General features: G+C 40.7%; 1 protein-coding gene across 1 annotated transcript; it reads left to right on the top strand.

The window, feature by feature from the left end:
• Positions 1-5,909: 5,909 nt before the first annotated feature.
• On the top strand, positions 5,910-20,732 carry LOC110194103 (uncharacterized). The gene is made up of 6 exons (XM_020966263.2): positions 5,910-6,026; positions 7,262-7,383; positions 9,125-9,250; positions 16,438-16,640; positions 17,538-17,566; positions 17,673-20,732. The coding sequence occupies exons 2-6, from the start codon at positions 7,297-7,299 to the stop codon at positions 18,977-18,979; spliced, it is 1,752 nt and encodes a 583-aa protein (XP_020821922.1). The 5' UTR covers positions 5,910-6,026; positions 7,262-7,296; the 3' UTR covers positions 18,980-20,732.
• The last annotated feature ends 44 nt before the right edge of the window (positions 20,733-20,776 follow it).

The following is a 20,776-nucleotide window of genomic DNA, read 5'->3' as shown; positions in this document are numbered from 1 at the left end:
AGTGGTACAGTTCTCCAATCCCTTCCTGATTAGGAGGTCCCTGAGACATTCCCTCTCACTCTTTGAACCTTAGATTTACACATTCACTCCTCTATGCAGGTGGCGCCAAGGCGCCTGGGAAAACCTTGGAAAATACAACCCAATCTAGGAACCCTGATAACGAGGAAATGTATGTTGTCACGTCCTCAGCAGATGTTTTGGGGAGTATCTCATAGGGAGGACTCTTTGAAGTTAGGCTAGATTTTCTCTATATATCCTGTACCCTCAGATGAATAAACTGAGTCAGTTTTCTGCTCTGCCTGGCCCATGTCTCAAGTTTATTTCACACCTTTCCATTCGGTGTACAATCTGGTTGCCGGCAACATTTTGGTAAAAGCCTGGGCAGAGGTCAAACTCTGCCTTGGATCTTAAACCCTTATCAGACTCTTAAGATCGGCCCTCAACAGGGGAGAGAAAGAAAAAAAGAAAAGAAATTTAAATGATAACTTTATTATATATTTAAAAGGAATAGCAAATTGTATATAATAGATTTGCAGTTTCATGTACAGTCATCTTTTTTAAAAAAGCAATTATACTATATTATAGAATTGCTTGTTTTATTGTATAAATTAAAAATTAAATAAAAATTAAAAAAAGAAAACCAATTATATTGAAATATAAAATTTTAAAAAAGAACAAGTTTACTAGGCACCGAGTAGAAAACCTCTGGTTAGAACCACTGCTTGAGGTCTCCCCAACATCAGTCAAACGCAATAGAGTGAGCAGGAACAATGAAGGACCTGCAAGACTTGTTGGGGTACTTAAAAAACAGAGGCAGGAGAGGAATCACTGAATTGGACAATCCCAGAATCCCAGAGTTGGAAGAGACCTTACAGGTCATTTAATTCAAGTGTTCCTGAGTAGGACGATCCTCTATAATGTAAGAAGAAATTGTCATGCAGTCTCAAGGTGGTGGTTGGCAGGTTCAGTAGGTGGAGGTAAGACCCAGAAGCTCTGGTGGAGAAATCTGGCTGCAAGATTTCCTTCTTTCTTGCCAATTTGGCTGCATGCCCCTCTACCACCCTTGCCCCATTGAGGAGGTATGAGGTTGAGATCCACATGAGGGCAAATGCTGAGAATGGCTTCCTATCCTACACTTTCCCTTTGTCTCCCAGCTATCTCTATTCCTTCCCCCTCCCTACTCCAAAATTCAGATAAGGGTCACTAGCTTGGGCAGGAGTTGGCCTGATGACTGACTTTAATTGTTCCTCCTAGGTCCACCACTAATTAATTTGCTACATGGTCTTTGAGCCTCAATTTTCTGTAAGATAAACCTTGGAGTATTGTTTTTTTCTTTTTTTAATTTAGGGTAGAAGGGAGAAGAGAGCTAGACATGATTAAAGAAAAGTGAAATGGGGGGTTTGGCTGGCTTGAAGGTCCAGTCCTTATAGCATGTGCCAATATCTGCTGAATTATAAGATAAAGGAGAGAAAAGAAGGTCATTGAGTTATTTATTTTTTAAATTAACAGAAGAGAACAAAGGCAGGTCAGATAGAATCACTGACAAATGTTACATGTTGAATTTATTATATATTTTTAAAGAAAGTCAACTGTGGGCTCAGATTCCTTGAGTCTGTCCAATAGTAAGGATTCTTCAAATCACGCCCACCCTGACCTGTGTTCTAATAAATCTTGTCCTTGACCAAAAAAAAACCAACTGTACACAAAAGAGATGAGATGAATTTCATTATTACTTTCTAGAGCTTTTCATTATTACATTCTAGAGCTAGAAAGTAATGATGAAATTCATCTGGAGGAAAGAAAAGTCAATCTCTAGGGAAATAATTTTAAACATTAGATTGTAATTTTAAAGCAATAATCATCAAAATTATTTAGTGTTGACTCAAAAATAGGTTGATAAAGAACAACCTGGAAAGACTAACATGAACTGAGGTTGGGTCAACTGAGCAAAACCAGGAGAACACTGTACATAGTAAAAGCAGCATTGTGGGATGATCAATTATGATTGACTTAGCTCTTCTCAGCAATACAGTGATCCAAGACAATTCCAAGAGAATTGTGATGGAAAATGCTATCCACATCCAGAGAAACAATTATGGAGTCTGAATGCAGATTGAAGCATCCTATTTTCACTTTTTTGTGGCTTTTCCTTTTGTTCTGTTTCTTCTTTCACAACATGACTAATGTGGAAATATATTTACATGATTGTACATGTATAAGCTATGTCAGATTGCTTGCCATCTTGGGGGGGTAGCAGAGAGAAAAGATTTGAAACTCAAAATCTTATTGAAAAATGAATGTTGAAAACTATATTTACACATAATTAGAAAAATAAAATGCTATTTACAAAAAAAAAATTAGGTTCCTGAGCAAGTCACTTAACCCCACTGCCTAACCAAAAAAAAAAAAACAAAAAACAAAAAACAAAAACCCAAGCCAAAAAAAAAATAGGTTGATGAATAGAACAGATTAGGCATGTCATGTACAGAAACAATGAACTCAATAGTCTATTGTCTGATTCCATCAATGGAATAAAAGTTTACTATATGACAAAAGCTGCTGGGAAAACTGGAAAGCCATCTGGCAGAGACTTGTATAGACCAAAATCTCACACTGTATGTCAAGATAAACTCAAAATCTGTTCATGTTGCTGTTCAGTTGTTTCAGTTGTGTCCAACTCTTCATGACCCCATTTGAGGTTTTCTTGGCAAAGATGCTGGAGTGGTTTGCCATTTCCTTCTCCAGCTCATTTTATAGGTGAATAACTGAAGCAAACTGGGTTAAGTGACTTGCCAGCGTCACACGGCTGGTAAGTGGCTACTGCCAGATTTGAACTCAGGAAGATGAGGCTTCCTGACTTCAGGCCTGTTGCTCTATCCACTGCACCCCCCATCTGCCCCAAATGAGTTCATGACTTTGACATAAAAGGTAACATCATAAACAAGTTAAAGAACCAAGGAAGAAATATCCTTTCACATCTATAGATAAAAGAAGAGTTCATGACTAAATGAAGGATTCAGAGGATTATTGGAGATAAAATGGACAATTTGATTATATAACTAAATAGATTTTGCACAAACAAAACCAAACCAATGCAGCTAAAATGGAAGAGAAGCATAATTGGGGCAAAAAAAAAATCTTAGCAGCAAGTTTCTCTAATAAAGGTCTTATTTCCTAGATATATAGGGAACTGATTCAAATGTGTAAGAATAAGAGCTATTTCTCAATAAATAAATTGTCAAAAGATATAAACAGTTTTCAGTGAAAGAAACCCAAGGTATTAATAGCCACATGAAGTAAAAATGGCTAGCTGAGATGCGTGAAAGGGGCTAAAAGGGGATTGATAGCTGCTATATATGCATTGACCCATACAGTGTCTAAAGTACCTTCCTCCTAGGTAGTCAAAATGTCATTATATCCATTTTATATTACATCTATTTTACAGGAAACTAAGGTTTGAAGAATCCTGGTGATTATTCATAGTTACCACAGCTAATAGGTAGTTTTTCAACAAGCATTTATTAAACACAATGTGCTAAGCACTGGAGTTACAAAGAAAAGCAAAAGCTCTGTCTCAGGAGACTTACATTCTAAAAGGGAAGGCAACATGCAAGCAATTATGGATAGACAAGTTAAATACTCCAGACTAGAAATCCAGTGCTTTCCTCTCAAGGGCAGGGAGAAGAAGGGTCACGTGCAAAGCTGAGGAAAAAGGGTTTGGAAGCTGACAATGACTTATGGTTTTCAATGAGAGTTTATGACATTTCTATGATACTTCCTGGCAACAAAACCCTTTGTCTACATTATACCATAGAGTCACTGACTTTCAAAGTTGGAAGGAATCTTAGAGGCCTATAAGTCTGACCTTACCTGAATATAATCTAGCCTCTGCTTAAATATATCCAGTAATGGGGAACTCACTACCTCTTGATGAGGTCCTCAGCTCTAATTATTGGTTTTTTTCTTATATTATCACTTGATGATTACAATAATAACTAACATTTATATAGAGAGCAAACATGGTTAAAGGAGCACGTAGTAGGGGGAAGGGAATATGCATTTATCGAGTGCCTACTATATGCCAAGCAGTATGCTAAGCACTTCATAAACGTTATCTCATGAGATCTTCATAATAGCCCTGGGAGGTGGGTGCTATATACCTATTTTACAGTTGAGAAAACTGAGTCAGAGAGAGGTCAAGTGACTTGTCCAAGGCCACACAGCTAGTAAGTGTCTGAAGCTGGATTGGAGCTCAGGTCTTCCTGACTCTTAGGCCCAGCACTCTATCTACTGTCCACTTCCATGACATTGTAATCAGATGACCAGGGTTTGAATTCCTGCTCTGAAACTTATTACCTCTGTGACTTTGGGAAAGTCACTTCTCTTTGAATATCAGTTTTCTTGTGTGTAAAATCCCTTTTTAAAGTTCTAGAGCCTATATAGTATTTAAAGGTTTACAAAATTCTTTGCCTTAACAACATCCTTTGGGGCATGTTAGTCATGTTCAGTATTTCAAGGAACAGAGACAAAACCGCTCCTACCTTATGCTAACTATAGGGTTGATTTAATAATATACAAGCAAACTACTTGGGTCTCAGTCCAACAGAAAGGGTGTTAAGAGGGTCTGTGCACATCTGTTTCAATGCAACTTGATAGGTATTCATCTTTTATCTGGCTCAGGGGACTGTAGGTGCACACATAACTGCTCCCAGAAAGTGGGCTTATTCCAAGCCAAGAACATGAACCCATATGGTCCACAACTTTTAGGGGTTATGTGGTTTCATATCAAGATAGACAAAGGGAAATGGAAGCTCAGGTTTGAGGTGAATCAACCCCACTAGGTCAGATAAGGGTTAAACTGGAGGAGCTGGCAGAATTCCTCAGGGATTCTCCATCAGCTGCATTCGTAGGTATTCACTCTTCACCTTAGCTATCTCACATCTTTGTAATCCCACAGCCCTGCTGCTGCAGGAATGGGCTTGTCTGATCTCACTAGCCTGTAGGTAGTAACAACATGTTGTCATTTGTCCTTCGTTTTCAGAGATGACCAGTGACAGCATGGAAGAATGTCTTGACCTGTGCGTGAATTGGATTTAAGTGAGGCAGAGCTGTACAGAGTCATCAGCCTCACTCTCCCTTCCAGAGCCATTGAAATCCAGCAGCAGGAGAAAAGTCAAGACAACTTGTAATGACCCGGGATGGAGTGGATGCCCTTGCTGTCTTCAATGCCTCACCAAACTCTAAGCACTCCACAGCACCCACTTCAGCCACTCTCATGGCCATTGGAAGAAATTGTTCTCATCCACCCATTCCACCAGGGGAAGTCTTCACATGCTTGGAGTAGACATCCCCCTCATTCACTCACCAGTTTCAGGCCGGTCACCTTCAACATGGTGTAGCCTGACTGCCAAGATGGTCTCACTGGGCGTGACTGCTGAACATGCTACAGCTTTTCGGAGCCCCAGGTGAGAATTGGGTGCCAGGTGAACACCAAAGGTGAACGAGCAGCCCTGAAAAGGACTTGGCAAGCCCTCACACCAGAGGTGCTACTTCTCCCTGAACTCATATTGTTATCTTATTTTATAGATAAAGAACTTGAAAATCAGAGTCAGAAATCAAACACGGGTGGATTCCAAATTAGAGCCTAATTTGCATAGCACTGACAACTGCTAACTTTCCTCCATGAGACTTAATGGGCCTTAGAAACTGTTTCTTGTGAACTGGTTATAGAAGAAGCAGCTTTGTCAGAGGCTGGGGAGGACATTTTGGTCCTATCCCCTAGGGAGTAGATAGCTGAAGTGAGATCGGGACAGTCTGGCCAATGAGATCAAGATCCTGAGGGCCCTCTGTGAGGTGGTAAGGATGGTGCTTTGTGTGTGGTCTGTGGTTGGTTTCTATGGTAGCACAGGGTGATGGGAGTTCAGGATAGTTAATACTCAGAGGCAGCGGGGCACTTTATAGATTATCCATGCCCTTATTATATATACCTACATGACTTTGCCTGAAAATCTGTCATCAAGGCTCAGGTAAAAGGGTTGTTGTTTTGTTGCTGATTTTTTAAAAACAGTGGCCTGGGAAGAACATACAGTATGTGGAGAAAGCCACCAGATTGAGAATCAGCAGCTGCAGGGTGTGACCTCAGCTCTGCCATATGGGAACTGGAATAAGTCACTTTGGTTCACTTATCTGTAAAGTGAGGATAAATATCTCCAAAAGTGCCCACCACAAAAGGTTGTTGTGGGGCAGCTAGGTGGCACAGTAGATAGAGCACCACCTCCTGGAGTCAGGAGGACCTGAATTCAAATCCAGCCTCAGACACTTGACACTTACAAGCTGTGTGACCCTGGGCAAGTCACTTAACCCCATTGCCTTGCCAAAAAAAAAAAAGGCTGTTGTAAGGAGTGAATGAGATAATGTATGCCAAGTGCTTTGAAGAGAATTATAATAATAATGGTAATTATACATAATGCAAAGTACTTTATGTATATCATTTGATTCCTACAACTACCCTGTACATTTGGTATGGTTATTATCCCCATTTTGCAGACAAAGAAACTGAAGCAGAATCAGGTTAAGTGCTTTGCCCAGGGTTAAAAAACTAGTGAGTGTCTGAAGCAGGTCTCAAACTCGGGTCTTTCTGACTCCAAAGTATGAAAGCGTGGTACCAAAATAAGGTATTATTGTGTGGATGATGGGGGAGAAAAGCATTTAACTTGGAGAGACCAGGTCTGGATTCTATCCCAGGTGCTGCTACTTAATAGGTGATCTTGGGTAAGTTGCTTAATGTCAGAGACAGTTTCATCATCTGCCCAGGGGAAGAGAGTAATTTGTACACTGCCTACCTCCCAGGACTATTGAGAGAGTGAGAGGAAGTAATGGCTCCAGAGTACAGTGGTACGGTGGGTAGAACGCTGGACTGGGAGTCAGGAAGATCTGAGTTCATATTCAGCCTCAGACACTTACCAGCTGTGTGACTCTGGGCAAGTCACTCAACCTCTGCCTCAGTTTCCACATCTATTAAATGGGGATAATAATAGCACCTATTTCCCAGGGTTGTTGTGAAAATCAAATGAATTAGCATATGTAAAGGCTTTGTAAACTTTGAAGTGCTATATAAAGTCTAGCTATTAGGCACCTGGAAATGATCATGCTTTTGAGGAAGGTCTGCCTATTGGGCTCCACCGACTGAATCTTTTGGTGATCTAGCTGGTCAGCTATGGGCACATGTTTTTAATGCCAAAATCATCTTCTTTATGGACAGGAGCAGGTCTCAAGAAGCAACATAGACTTGGAAAGATGGGAATGGCATCCAAGGGAGAAAACCAGAATGAGGACTGCAAGCAGACAACGCAGGCTGAGATTCCATTAGACACTGAGGCCCAGGTGACTCAGAGCTCAGCTGCTGCCATCAAAGATGGATGAGCTCTTTGAACTTAACCCCATTGACCTCAGCCACCTTCAGGAAAAATCAGTCCTGGAGTTGTGCCTCCGAAATCTAAAAGATATCAGGTGGTGAGATTAATAGAAATTGAGCAGTGAGTGTGATTTCACTCAGATGAGAAATTGCACTGGGGTTGCAAACCAGAAGCAATACAATGCAGCAAACATTTACTTAGTGCCTATTGTGTTCAGAGGACTGGAGGGGGTACAAATGAGATGGTAGAATCTCCTGTCTTTTCAATGTAGAATCCCAAAATCTCAGCGTTTAAAGGGAGCTCAGAGGGCCATATAGCTCAAACCCTTCTAAGTGAGGAGCATGACACCAACAAAGAGAACTGAACAATCATGCACCATATTACATACTAAGTGAATTAAAGGACAATAAAGTAAGGTGCTAGGAGGGATCCAGAGAAGAAGGTTGTTTTTTGCCTGGGGGTATCTGTGGAAATTTCATAGAAGAGATGGCATCTGAGACATGTTTGAAAAGATAGGTAGGAAAGTAGGAGAGGAAGGGGATTCTGGGGTAAGGGAATCATAGTGAAGAAAGATATGGAGTTGAAAGAAGGAAGCATATAGCATCTTCTGGGAGTGGGACAAAGTGGGGCAAAAAATGACCTCATGGAAGTCAGTCTTACTTACAGTTATAAGAGAAGCAGACATTCCCCAACCCTTCTATATAGTTTCCTTAGGATTCTAGCCTAAGGGAAGCACTGGAGGTATCAACTATATATCTTCATGTTCTTTGCTTTATGGAAGAGTAGGGCAGGATAAAGGAGCAAGGTGAGGACATGGAAAGGGGGAGTAGGGGAGGATAGAGGGAAAGAGGAGCTTGGGTGCATAAGATAGACTCAGCACCTAGATTGCCTAACAATTCAGTAAATATTAATTAAGAAATTACCATATGCAAAACACCCTATACGTGCTACAAAGGCAAAAATGGAAGACAATTCCTGCCTTCAGTGAGTTTATATTCTACTGGATTCTTCTAGTCCCAGGGTGGCTGTGAAAGCTGATATGGAAGTCAACAACTAGGAAAGAAAGCCAAAGTCAAGAAGACTGGCTCGAACAGGTTTTCCATCTCAGTTCTCCAGACCTTAGATTCTGTCTCAAAGAGAATTCTGGCCTTTCCAATGCAGAACAGTCCTGATGTAGGATGGGTCAATCCCATCGGCTTGTCTGGGCACTTGTCCAGGGTGTAGACAGTTTCTGTGGTGTCATGGCAAGAGTACTTGAGTTGGAGTCAGAAGACCTCGGATTGAAAGCTCAGTTCTGCCATTTATGAGATTTGTAAATGTGGGTAAATCACTGAGCCTCTCTCTATGAGCATCAGTTTCTTCATCTGTAAAACGGAGCTAGCAATGTTAGCTTGTGTTAGCTAAATCATTGGACTGATAAGATTCAAACAAGCTAACACAAAATGTGCAGCGAGGATCTTCAAGTGCAGCATGCACATCTGTTATAACAGCTGCTTTTGTTATTTATTGTTTTAGGGAAGAGAGGGGTGGTGGTAGCCTGTCAAGTAGCTCCATTCATCTCCTGGCTTAGTAATAGCCCCAGGCAACCTTTTCCCCCAAAGTTCTACCCAATAGTGAGGGATCCTACGCATTCATTCACTTAGCTAGAGGAAGGTACTCCCATTACAATTTCATGTAAATGATCCTTCCATCTCATTGTTCCCACTTAGTTGCTGGCACTGCAGACATCAGCCAGAGAAGGTTTGGAACACGTGAACAAAACGAAAGAGAAGATCTCTAACCTCAACCAAGTGATCAGGAGGCAATGGAATGAAATCAAGCTGGTAAAATCCCGGGTAAGGAGTTGATGCCTACTCATTCCTTCAGTAAACACTTACTACACGCAAGGCTCTCTGCCTCAGTTTTCTCAACTGTAAGATGATGATAATAATAGCAACTACCTCCCAAGGTTGTTGTGAGGAACAAATTAGATAATAATCCTAAAGCACTTAGTATATCGCCTGGCACAAAGTAGGAGTTCTATAAATGCTAACAATGATGATGATGACGACAATGATGATGACAATGATGATGATGATGATGATGATGATGATGATGATGATGATGAAATGACTTACCCAAGGGAATATGACTAGTTATCAGCAGGAATAGAATTGTAATCAAGGTTCTCTGACTCTGAATTCAGGCCTCATTCACTCCTCTGAGCCACAATTGTCTCTAGTTCTCCTTACTAGGAGTGTGATTGGGTAAATCATTTCAATTCCCCGGGCCTCTTTTGTCCTTTATAAAATGAAGATATAGTCTCTAAAGGCCTTTCTAGTTTTTACATCCAGTACTGACATTATCCAGAAGTAGGAAAAATGAATAAAAGTTTTAGAAGGACAGGTTCCAACTGTACAGGAGAAGTCTCATCTCTAACTTGAGTTAGGGATGCTTCCTCTTTTGGTGGGGGATAGGGATGTGTTCCAGGACAGTAATTGGTGGGAATTACAAAGATCAGTTCAAAAATTGAGTGGGAAGGGACTGCAATGGGGAGAGACTTGAGGCAGGGTAAATCAATTTGCCAGAGTAAATCCCTTTACATGCACAAATTGTCCCGTTCTAGTTCATCTTCTCCAGTAGATTGTCCATTCTACCATCTTCATGCCTCTCAATTATCTTCAGTCTCTCCCTACCTACTGGCTGTTTGCTTATTACTTACAAACATTTCCCCCATCCTCAAAAAATCTCACATCCATCCTTGAGAGCTATCATCCTAGATCTCTCCTCATTTTCACAAACAGTCCTTGAGAAGGGCATCTACAATTGATGGGTCCACTGCCTTTTTTTTTTTTTTATCACTTTCTTCTTAACTCTCTGAATCCTGGCACTGTTTGGCAGGCTATTGTAGCTGTAACCTAGGCATGAGGTGAAGAGGACATGTAGCAGAGTAGTGGCAATGTCAGAGGAGAGAAAAGGGTGTGCACAAGAGATGTAAAGGTAGAATTGATAGGACTTTGCGACAGATAGGATATGAAGGGGGACAAGAGAGAATTAGTTAAGAATGATACCTCAGTTTTGAGCCTGGGTGACTGAGAGGTTGGTGGTACTCTCAATAGTAATAGGAATGTTCAGAAGAGAAGGAGATTTGAGGAGAAAGATAATGAGTTGAGTTTAAGATATGTTGAGTTTGAAGTCTCTATGGGACATCTATTTCAAGATGTCCAATGGGCAGTTAGAGATGAAATACTGGAGGTCAGGAGAGAGGTTACGGCTAGATCAATAGATCTGAGAATCTGAGATAAATGAGTCTATTGTATAGAAGGAGAAGAGAAGAGGACCAATAACAGAGCCTTTGGGAAAGACATCCAGGGTTATTGGGTAAGACCTAGATGAAGATTCAGCAAGAGGGTGAGAAAGAACAGTCAGCTAGAAAAGATCAGTGTTGCAAAAAGAGAGTATCAAGGAGAGTGTGTCAGGAAAAGTATATCAAGAAGAATGTGGTCAACTGGGTCAAAGGATTCAGAAAGGTCAAGAAATATGAGGGTTGAGAAAAGACCATTGGAGCTGGCAATAATTAGGTCATCACTTGGTCAATGGAATGATGAGGTTAGAAACCATAGTTCAGAGAGTCAGGAAAAGAGTGAGAAGGCAAGAAATGGACACATCAATTGTAGATGTCTTCTCAAGGTGTTCTCCAGGACTATTCATGAAAATGAGCAGAGATCTAGGATGATAGCTCTCAGGGACAGATGGATCAACTGAGTATTTTTAGAGGATGGGGAGCCCTGGGTTTGTAGGCAGGAGGGAAGCAGCCATCTTCTACAGGAGAAGATGGGATAGAATGGGATTATTCACGTATGTAGAGAGATTTACCTTGGCAGGAAAAGCCACTTTCACATGAGTAAAGGGTGGAGATGATAATAATAATAATAATAATAATAATAATAATAAAATAATAATAATGATAATAATTTCCATTTGTATAATGTTTTAATTTTAATAGTAGTAGTAACAGTAGCTAGCATTTACATAAGCATTTTAAGAGTACTTTTGCAAAGCACTTTATAATATTATCTCATTTTATGCTCACAATAACTATGGGAAGTAGGTGCTATTCCCATTTCATATATTAAGAGAAGATGAAAGAAGGAGATGAGAGGAGGGGAAGGGGGAAACTGAGGCTGAAAAAGGTTAAGTGGCTTGTCCAGGGTCACACAGCTAACAAATATCTAAGGCAGGGTTTAAACTCAGATCTTCCTGAACTCCAGGACCCTTCACCTAGCTGCCATATAGCTTCACTTATGCTATTCCATTTAGTCTTTACTATACCTATTTTATAGATGAGAAAACTAAGGCACTGAGATGGTCAAGTGACTTGCCCAGGGTCACATAACTAGTAAGTTTTGGAGGTAGGATTTGAACCCAGGTCTTCCTGACTTCAAGTCCAATGTTCTATCTACCATGTGACCTACCTGCTAAACAGTGGGGGAAGGGCCCTGAGTTATATGAGATGAGAAAGTGGAGGAGGAAGAAAAATGAACTTTCAAGAAGTGGCCTCAGTCTTTCTCAATATAAAGCAAGGTTCTCAGCTGAGAGGGTAGTGGAGGTAGAGGTTTGAGGAGGGACAAAAGGGCTTAATAAATCTTCTGTGGTGTGTGTGACTGTGAATCAATTAGGGAGGGGCAAAAGAATTGCCTTACTGCAGTGACAGCCCAGTGGAGAATATATTGTATGAATTTGTAGTGGACCCAATCAGCACAATTTCATAATTTTCCCCAAGCTTCATTCAGCAGCATATGACCAGGAGGGAAGGCAATGGAAAATGCCAGTATTCTAAGACTAGAGTAAAATTAAGGAGAACATGGGAGAGAGGGGAAGGTCTTTATTACTACTATATTCTGTAATGTGTATATTTTGTGTACAATGTATATATTTCCTAGCAAACACTATCAATCCATTCCCATTTCCCAGAGGAAGCATAGCACTTACAGATACAAAAGTCTAAGAATAAATGTCTCCTTATATGTATAGAAAGGTCATAGAAACCAACAAACCACACCCTGAGAAATGGAATGTGGAATTCATAGTTTAATGGATTCGCCAACAAAAGTTTTCAGAGAAAGGAGATCAGGAGTTTCATCAGGAAGACTTTCTGGATGAAGGGGCTCTAAAGTAGAGTTTGAGGGCAGGGGACAAAGGAGAAAACAACATCCCCATCTTTATTAAATGACTATTCGTGCAGACTCCTAGAAAGTGCAAACACAGAGCAAAATGCCTAGAGGAGGAGGTGGGTTAGAGGCTAGAAGGATAAACAATTCACTTCTCATATCATTGGGGCTTGTGGGAGGAAACCTGGAAGCTGAACCCCGAGGCCAGGAGGGGCACTGATGTGTCATATGACACATATCATTTGTCTATACCTGTTCTTCTGGAGAATAAAGTTTTTGCTAAGCCCCCTACCTAGTTTCTGAGTGGGTCCTTCCAATTTTTGTTTATCTTACTATAATGGAGGAGGCAGGAAGTGCGTACACCTCCAAGATATAATTCCATTCCATTTAGTTCAGTGTTGCTGTTCATCCCTTTTTCTCAAAGAAGGTCAAAGACTTCAGAAGGGTAGTGTCTTGATTTGCAAGTGAATTGGATTTAAGTGAGGCAGAGCTGTGTACCTTCAATTCAGCACATCTACCTAGAATACTGTGCTCGGGACTGAGGGTGGTGCATAGTTTAGGTAAGAAGTGGTCTCTGCCCTCACCAGCAGTTAACAGTTAAGATATCTGGCTATTGATACGGGCTTTAGGAAATGAAAAAGGATTCAACTGATGAAGGAGAGGGAAGATATTCCAAGATCAGGGAATGGGGTGTAAGCAAAAGCATGGAGATGGGATAATGCAGGTTTCGGGGGAGTGTGTGCAGAAGACAATGTGTAGGTCAGTTTGGCTAGAATGAACAGTGAGAAAAGGGGAAGGAAAAATGAAAAAAGAAAAAAGGAGGGCAGCAAAAGATTATAGAAGTCCATAGACAAAGAAATAGTAGTTAGGTAGAGCCTAAGGAAGTAGAGAGAGAGAATTTAGGTAAGGAAGGTTTTCTGGAACAGGGGATTATGGAACTGGATTGGTAAGGCTGGGGGGTGATGGTGCTATTACAGGAAAAGGAAACCTGGTGGAAAAGCTGTCATTGGCCATGGCCAGCTGTAATGGCTATGGGTCTAGCATAAGAACAATTGGGGAATGGTTGAACAAGTTGTGGCATATGATTGTAACGGAATATTACTGTGCTATAAGAAATAATGAGCTCAATGATCTTAGAAAAACATGGAAAGACTTATCTGAAATAATAAAGAGTGAAGTGAGTAGAACCAAGACAACATTGTATACAGTAATAGAAATATTGTTTTAAGAATAACTTCGAGAGAAGAAACAAAGCCATCACTCTTTGCAGATGACATGATGATATACTTAGAGAGAATCAAGCAGAAAACCACTTGAAATAACAAGCAACTTTAGCAAAGTTGCAGGCTATAAAATAAATCCACATAAATCATGGGCATTTCTATATATTACCAACAAAGCCCAACAGTAAGAGACAGAAAGAGAAATTCCATTTAAACTTACTGTAGACATTATAAAATATTTAGGAGTCTACCTCCTGAAACAAACCCAGGAACTATTTGAACACAATTACAAAACACTTGTCACACAAATAAAGTCAGATCTAAATAATTGGAAAAACATCAGTTGCTCATGGGTAGGCCAAGCTAATATTATAAAAATGACAATTCTACCTAAGCTAATTTACTTATTCAGTGCCATACCAATCAAACTACCAAAAATTATTTTATAAGTTAGAAAAAATAATAACAAGATTCATTTGGAAGAACAAAAGGTCCAGAATATCAAAGGAACTAATGAAAAGAAATGCAGGGGAAGGTGGCCTAGCAATTCCAGATCTTAAATTGTATTATAAAGCAGCAATCATCAAAACTGCTTGGTACTGGCTAAGAAATAGGGAGGTGGATCAGTGGAATAGGTTAAATATGCAAGACACAGTAGTCAATGACTATAGTAATCTATTATTTGATAAACCCAAAGACCCCAGCTTCTGGGATAAGAACCCACTCTTTGAAAAAAACTGCTGGGAAAACTGGAAAAGAGTATGGCAGAAACTAGGCATAGACCCAAATCTCACACCATATACCAAAATAAAGTCAAAATGGGTTCATGACTTAGATATAAAGGCTGATATAAGCAAACTGGGAGACAAGGAATAGTTTACCTATCAGATCTATGGAGAACAGAAGAATTCATGACCAAACAAGAGATAGAGAACATTATGAAAAGCAAAATGGATAATTTTGATTACATTAAATTGAAAAGTTTTTGCACAAACAAAGCCAATGCAACTAAGATTAGAAGGAAGGTAGAAAATTGGGAAAGAATTTTTACAACCAGTTCTCTGATAAGGCCTCATTTCTAAAATATATAGAGAATTAAGTCAAATTTATAAGAATACAAGCCATTCCCCAATTGATAAATGGTCAAAGGATATGAACAGGCAGTTCTCAGATGAAGAAATTAAAGCCATCTATAGTCATATGAAAAAATGCTCTAAATCATTATTGATTAGAGAAATGCAAATCAAAACAACTCTGAGGTACCACATCACACCTATCAGATTGACCAACATGACAAAACAGGAAAATGATAAATGTTGGAGAAGATGTGGGAAAATTGGAACACTAATGCATTGTTGGTGGAGTTGTGAAATGATCCAATCATTTTGGACGGCAATTTGGAACTATGCCTAAAGGGCTATAAAAATGTGCATACCCTTTGACCCAGCAATAGCACTTCTAGGGCTATAATCCCTAAGAGATCATACAAATGGAAAAAGGACCCACATGTACAAAAATATTTATAGCAGCTCTTTTCGTGGTGGCAAAGAATTGGAAATTGAGAGGATGCCCATCAATTGTGGAATGGCTGAACAAGTTGTGGAATACGAACATAATGGAATACTATTGTGCTATAAGAAATGATGAACAGGCTGGCTTCAGAAAAACCTGGAAAGACTTGTATGGTCTGATGCTGAGTGAAGTAAGGAGAACCAAGAGGACTTTGTACACAATAACAGCCACATGGTACGATGACTAATATTGATAAACTTAACCCTTCCCAGCAATACAAGGTTCTAAGACATCTCCAAAGGCCTCGTGATGGAAAATGCTTTCCATATCCAAAGAAAGAACTATGGAGTTTGAATGCAGATCAAAACATACTATTTGCTATTTTTTTCTTCTGTTGAGTTTTGTTTCCTTTCTGGTAGTTCCTCCTATTGGTTCTAATTCTTACTTACAACATCACTAATGGGAAAATATGTTTAATAGGAATGTATATGTATAGCCTATATTAGATTGTGTGCCATCTTGGGGAAGGTGGTGGGGAGGAAGGGGGAGGAAAATTTTAAACTCAAAAGCATATGGAAGTGATTGTTGATAAATCAAAATAAATTAATAAAAAAGAATAACTTTGAACAAATAAATCATTTTAACTATTATAAATACCCAAATTTACAATAAAATACATATGAAGAAAGATACTATCTGTATGCAAAGAACTGATAAATAGAAGTATGTATAGAATAATTTTATGTATATATACCTATTTGTGTTTAATGGTAGCCATCTCTATGGTGGGGTGAGGGAAGAAAAAAATGGGAAAAAAGAAAAAAAAAGAAATTTACATGATAACTTTATTATATATTTAAGAGGAATAGCGAGTTGTACATTATAGATTTTCATTTTCATGTGTAATCATATTTTTTATTATATTATGTTTGGAAATGCTTATTCCATTCCATAAATTAAAAATAAAAGAAATTTTAAAAAAGGAATGTGTAGGGAAGGAGGGGAGGATACAGCTGATACCTTAATTGCATGTGGGATCAGGGGTGGTCCCTAAGCCCATGGCACATTGGCCTCTGGGAGATTTCCATCTCTCTCAATTCTCTCCAATTTCTCACTCAACCCCGGTCCTTTCTCTAGTGTGGGGAGCTCCAGGACTCCATTGACACCACCAAACGACTTGAGAGGATATCTCTGAAGGTCACTTGGAGCAAACTATCTGAGCTGGAAAGTGACTTGAAGAAGGCTGAAGAAGACACTGCCCGGCACCTGAAGAAGTTCCAGTTGATGAGTAAAGATATAAAGACCAGCTACCTGAAGAAGACAAAAAGTGAGCTGCTCAGGTGGGGACCCCAACATTTTGCCCTACCCACTCACTTTATCCTCAATTTCCCGAAAGAAAGTTCTTAAAGGAAATTAGAGAGCAGTTCTTGAAAACTAAACAAAACAAAAATAAGGCAGCAGGCTTACACATGACCACTGCCCCTTTATTCATTCATTACCCTTGGCTTGGAGGAAAAAACACTATCTTGAGTCTACACCCTTACTCTACCCCATTTTTTATTATACTGGCAAATCAATCCATTGTTAGATTTCCTATACAATGGGAGCCAAGAGAGAACCTACACATTGTCTGTTGCATTCACTTTATTTATAGATTGAAACACTGAGGACTAAAGAGTTGACAGTCTCTCCTAATGTCACACAGCTAATAGCTATGACTCAAAACCTTGAATGCAAATTGTATAGTTGGAGTGGAAGGCAAGAGACCCTAGTTTCAAACTCATGTCTGTCATTTGCAGTATAACCTTTCAGTAAGTCATTTCATTTCCTTGTTTAGGAAGTAAAGGGATTGGACTAGATCAAGGATCCTTTACATCAGGTCCAGGAACTTTAAAATATATTTTTTTGATAACTGTATTTCAATATAATTGATTTCCTTAGTAATTCTATGCATTTTACTTTATGTATTTAAAAACATTATTCTGAGAAGGGGTCTGTAAGCTTCACCAGCCTGCCAAAGAGGGATAATACACAAAAAAGCTAAGATGATCTTGAAGGTCCCTTCCAACTCTGACAGTCTTTGATTTTAGGAAAACGTGCATTAGTCTCATTGCCCAATTTCCATTGGAATTACTACTCCCTTTCCATTAGGTGTCCGCCACCTGATTTTTTTCTTGGATCAGGGGCTGCTTTTCTGGGAATGGCAAAACTAATCCTCCTTCTGGTTTTCCCACTAGGATGGTCAACATTCCTCCAATTGACATCTGTAAGTATTGTGTCTGCCCCACACCCTGGGATATGCAGGGGAAGGGGAAGAGGGAGAGGATCCCATCTAGATCACTGCTCATTTCCCAAATGTGCTTCCTTTCCAGATGCAAATCCCTATGCTCAGGCCTTAGCTGCATTAGAGTTGGAGGCTGGTGTTGGACCTGAGACCTCTCCTGAAATCAAAAACGTCAATGTTAGCTCTAACAGTGAAAATGCAGTTAAGGATTTGGATGGGTTGGGGATAAATATGAATGACTTTGAGTCAAGAGGGGCAGAGAAAGGCCAGGGGGAGAATCTGTCTACTTCACAAGGGCAGTCAGAATCTAGGGTTGACAACGTCCTCATGGGAACGGAAATGAGTGAGGATGACTCGGACAGCAGAATCAGCAGTAGCTCTTCAAATGTGAAAAGTAGTGAGAAAGACTCAGAATGTGAAGTTAGTGAAAAATCTTTCAGAGTCAAAAGCAGTGGGAGTGACTTGGGAGCCAGAGCCAGTGAAAACAAGGGTCCCTCGGGAGTGAAAATGAATAGAAGTAACTCAGGAGTTAGAAGCAGTTCCCCAGAAGTCAAACGCCTTCAGAGTCCCTCAGCAGTTAAAAGGATCAGGGCTAACTCAATGAAATGCAGTGGGAAAACCTTGGGAGTCAAAATCAACAAGAGTGATTCAGGCCTCAAAAATAAGAATGGCTCCCCCAGAGGAAGATACAGTGAGAACCTTTTGGAAGTCAAAAGTAGTGAGAGCGACTTGGGAGTCAAGACTCCCTCAGGAGTCAAATCCAGCAAGAATCGACCAGGAGTCAAACACACTGGGAGTTCTGCAGGAGTCAAGTCTGGTGGGAACCCTTCAGGGGTTAAACATGGTGGAAGCCCCCTAGAAGCCAAACAAAGTGGGAGTCTCTTGGGAATCAAACCAAGTGAGAGCTCCTTGGGAGTCACGGGAACTGGGACCATGGCAGTGGTCAAAGCTGGTGGAAGCCCCAGCACAGCCAGACCCAGAGAGAACATCCCAAGAGTTAGAGAGAGTGGGAATCCCTTGAGAGGCAGACAAAGTGAATTCACTTCAGGAGTCAAACAGCGAGAGAGAGTCTCAGGAGACAAAAGAAATGAAAATTCCTCAAGACTCAAACTCAGAAAGGGGCCCTCAAAGGTTAAAGTTAGTGGGAGCCTCTTGGGAGTCAAAATCACTGAGATTCCCTCAGGAGTCAAAATGAACAAGAACCCCGCTGGAGTCAAAGGCAGCAGATGCCCCCCAGGAGTCAAAAGCCAGGACAGCTCAGCGGGCCGGGTCAAATCTGGTGGGAGCCTCTCAGAAGGCAAAGTCAGTGGCAGCTACTTGGAGGTCAACACTACGGCCAAGACTGACCAGAATAGTGCCGTGGGTCCAAGTGTACAAAAGTCACATTCCAAATAAGAGAGGACAAAGCAAAAGTCCCTCGCCTGTCTCTGTTGATGAAAGTCATTCTTTATGACTTTCATCAGACCCTTTCCTTTTGACATTTGTTTGATCATTTCGACTGAAGTCAGGTAAGAAACTCCACCATATTCACCAAATCACTTTATCTCTTGTCCTGTCCCCACAGAGGATGGGGCCATCCCCTAGGCCACATTCCTTAAGAGTTGGCTTCCCTTTACTTCACTCTACTCAGAGAAGACTACCTAGTGCCCTGGCCTCAGGATCCTGGTTGCCAAGATGTTCAGCTTCCTAGCTAGCCTCAACTCCCTTTGTGTAGTGTAAACTCATTTTTTTTAAAGAGTAGAAAACAGGATCTGTCTCTCTCTGTCTCTGTCTCTCTTTCTGTCTCTCTCTCTCTGTGTCTCTGTCTCTGTCCTCTGTCTCTCCATCTTTGTTTCTGTGTCTGTCTCTCTGTCTCTGTCTGTCTATTTGTCTGTCTGTCTCTGTCTTTCTCCTTTCTCTCAATCTCTTTCATTCTAGAGAATTCTCACTGATTTCTTTCTCTCACCATCTCTCTCCCTCAATCTCTCAATATTTCTCTCAATTACAGTTTCTCTCCCCTCCCCTCCCCGTCCTCTCCTCTCCTCTCTTCTCCTCTCCCCTCCACTACTCTCTCCTCTCTTCCCTTCCCTTCCCTTCCCTTCCCTTCCCTTCCCTTCCCTTCCCCTCTCCTTTCTTCTCCTCTTCTCTCCTCTCCTCAGCTCTCTTCTCCTCCCCTCTCTTCCCCTCCCCTCCTTTCCCTTCCCCTCTCTTCCCCTTCCCTCCTCTCCTTTCTTCTCCTCTTTTCTCCCCTTATTGTTCATTCCCCTCTCAACCTTTTCTTCTATCTGAACATTACCAATTCCTTCAGTTTCTTCATGCAACCCAATTCTCAAAACACTGCCTCATTTGGCTGTGGCATTATCAGAAATGCCAGCCTTGAGGCTAAAAAACAGTATCTTTTAAGGAGATATTTCTCTTTTGCTTTCCCTCAACTCACATTCTTTCACTGCCCCCTCCCCCAAGAGTAAAAAGGACTTGTCTATACTGGGGTGGAACTATTCATCACAGGTAATAATTAAAAGAGAAAAGTCACAGATACTTTAAAAAGGAAAGGAAAAAAGCAAAGGATTGATCACCAAATAAATTAAACTTTTAATGATTAACAAACCCTACCCTTTTGGCTTTGGGATAATATCAGAGACATCCCACCACATGGCGTTAGTTCCCCTCAGCTCCTCCAAACTGATTCTACTGCCACTGATCTTGAAAGCCAATGAGAAAGGGAGGGGACAGAGGCTCTTGGTGGTCCTGGGAAATCCATGGAGAGACCATGGGGCCATTGATCATGGAAATTGGACTCCTAGGAAATGTGTAAAGGAAGAGTTTGGGTTCTTGTTTCTTCTCTGAACTTTACAGCCACATGAGCAGCAATGAAGGTGAGGGGTTGGGGGGAGGTGGGGAAGGATGGGCAGATGCAAGCTGAGGCAGGTTTGACAAAAAGTTCAAGCGTGGATGGTATGCTCTCAGAAGCCAAGAGGACCATAGAACTCTCTGCATACAATGGATAGTCACGTCCCAGCCCAGTCCCAACCGTCTCTCTTGGAGAAAATCATTGGTGGTTGTTTATCATGGGGAATAAACCATGCTGACTAGGTGTTTGAGAAAACACTCTCCTACTTACTGAGTAGGTATGAGGGGGCACTGGGTGCAATGTGGGAGAACGCTTGGATACGAGAGAGGGGTGAGTAGACGAGGAGTAATGAATAGACATTT

This window comes from Phascolarctos cinereus, unplaced genomic scaffold, assembly GCF_003287225.1.
Source record: "Phascolarctos cinereus isolate Bilbo 61053 unplaced genomic scaffold, phaCin_HiC Scaffold_1;HRSCAF=81, whole genome shotgun sequence".
Taxonomy (NCBI): domain Eukaryota; kingdom Metazoa; phylum Chordata; class Mammalia; order Diprotodontia; family Phascolarctidae; genus Phascolarctos; species Phascolarctos cinereus.
The sequence above is the reverse complement of the archived record's forward strand: the minus strand, read 5'-3'. Positions and strand labels throughout refer to the sequence as shown.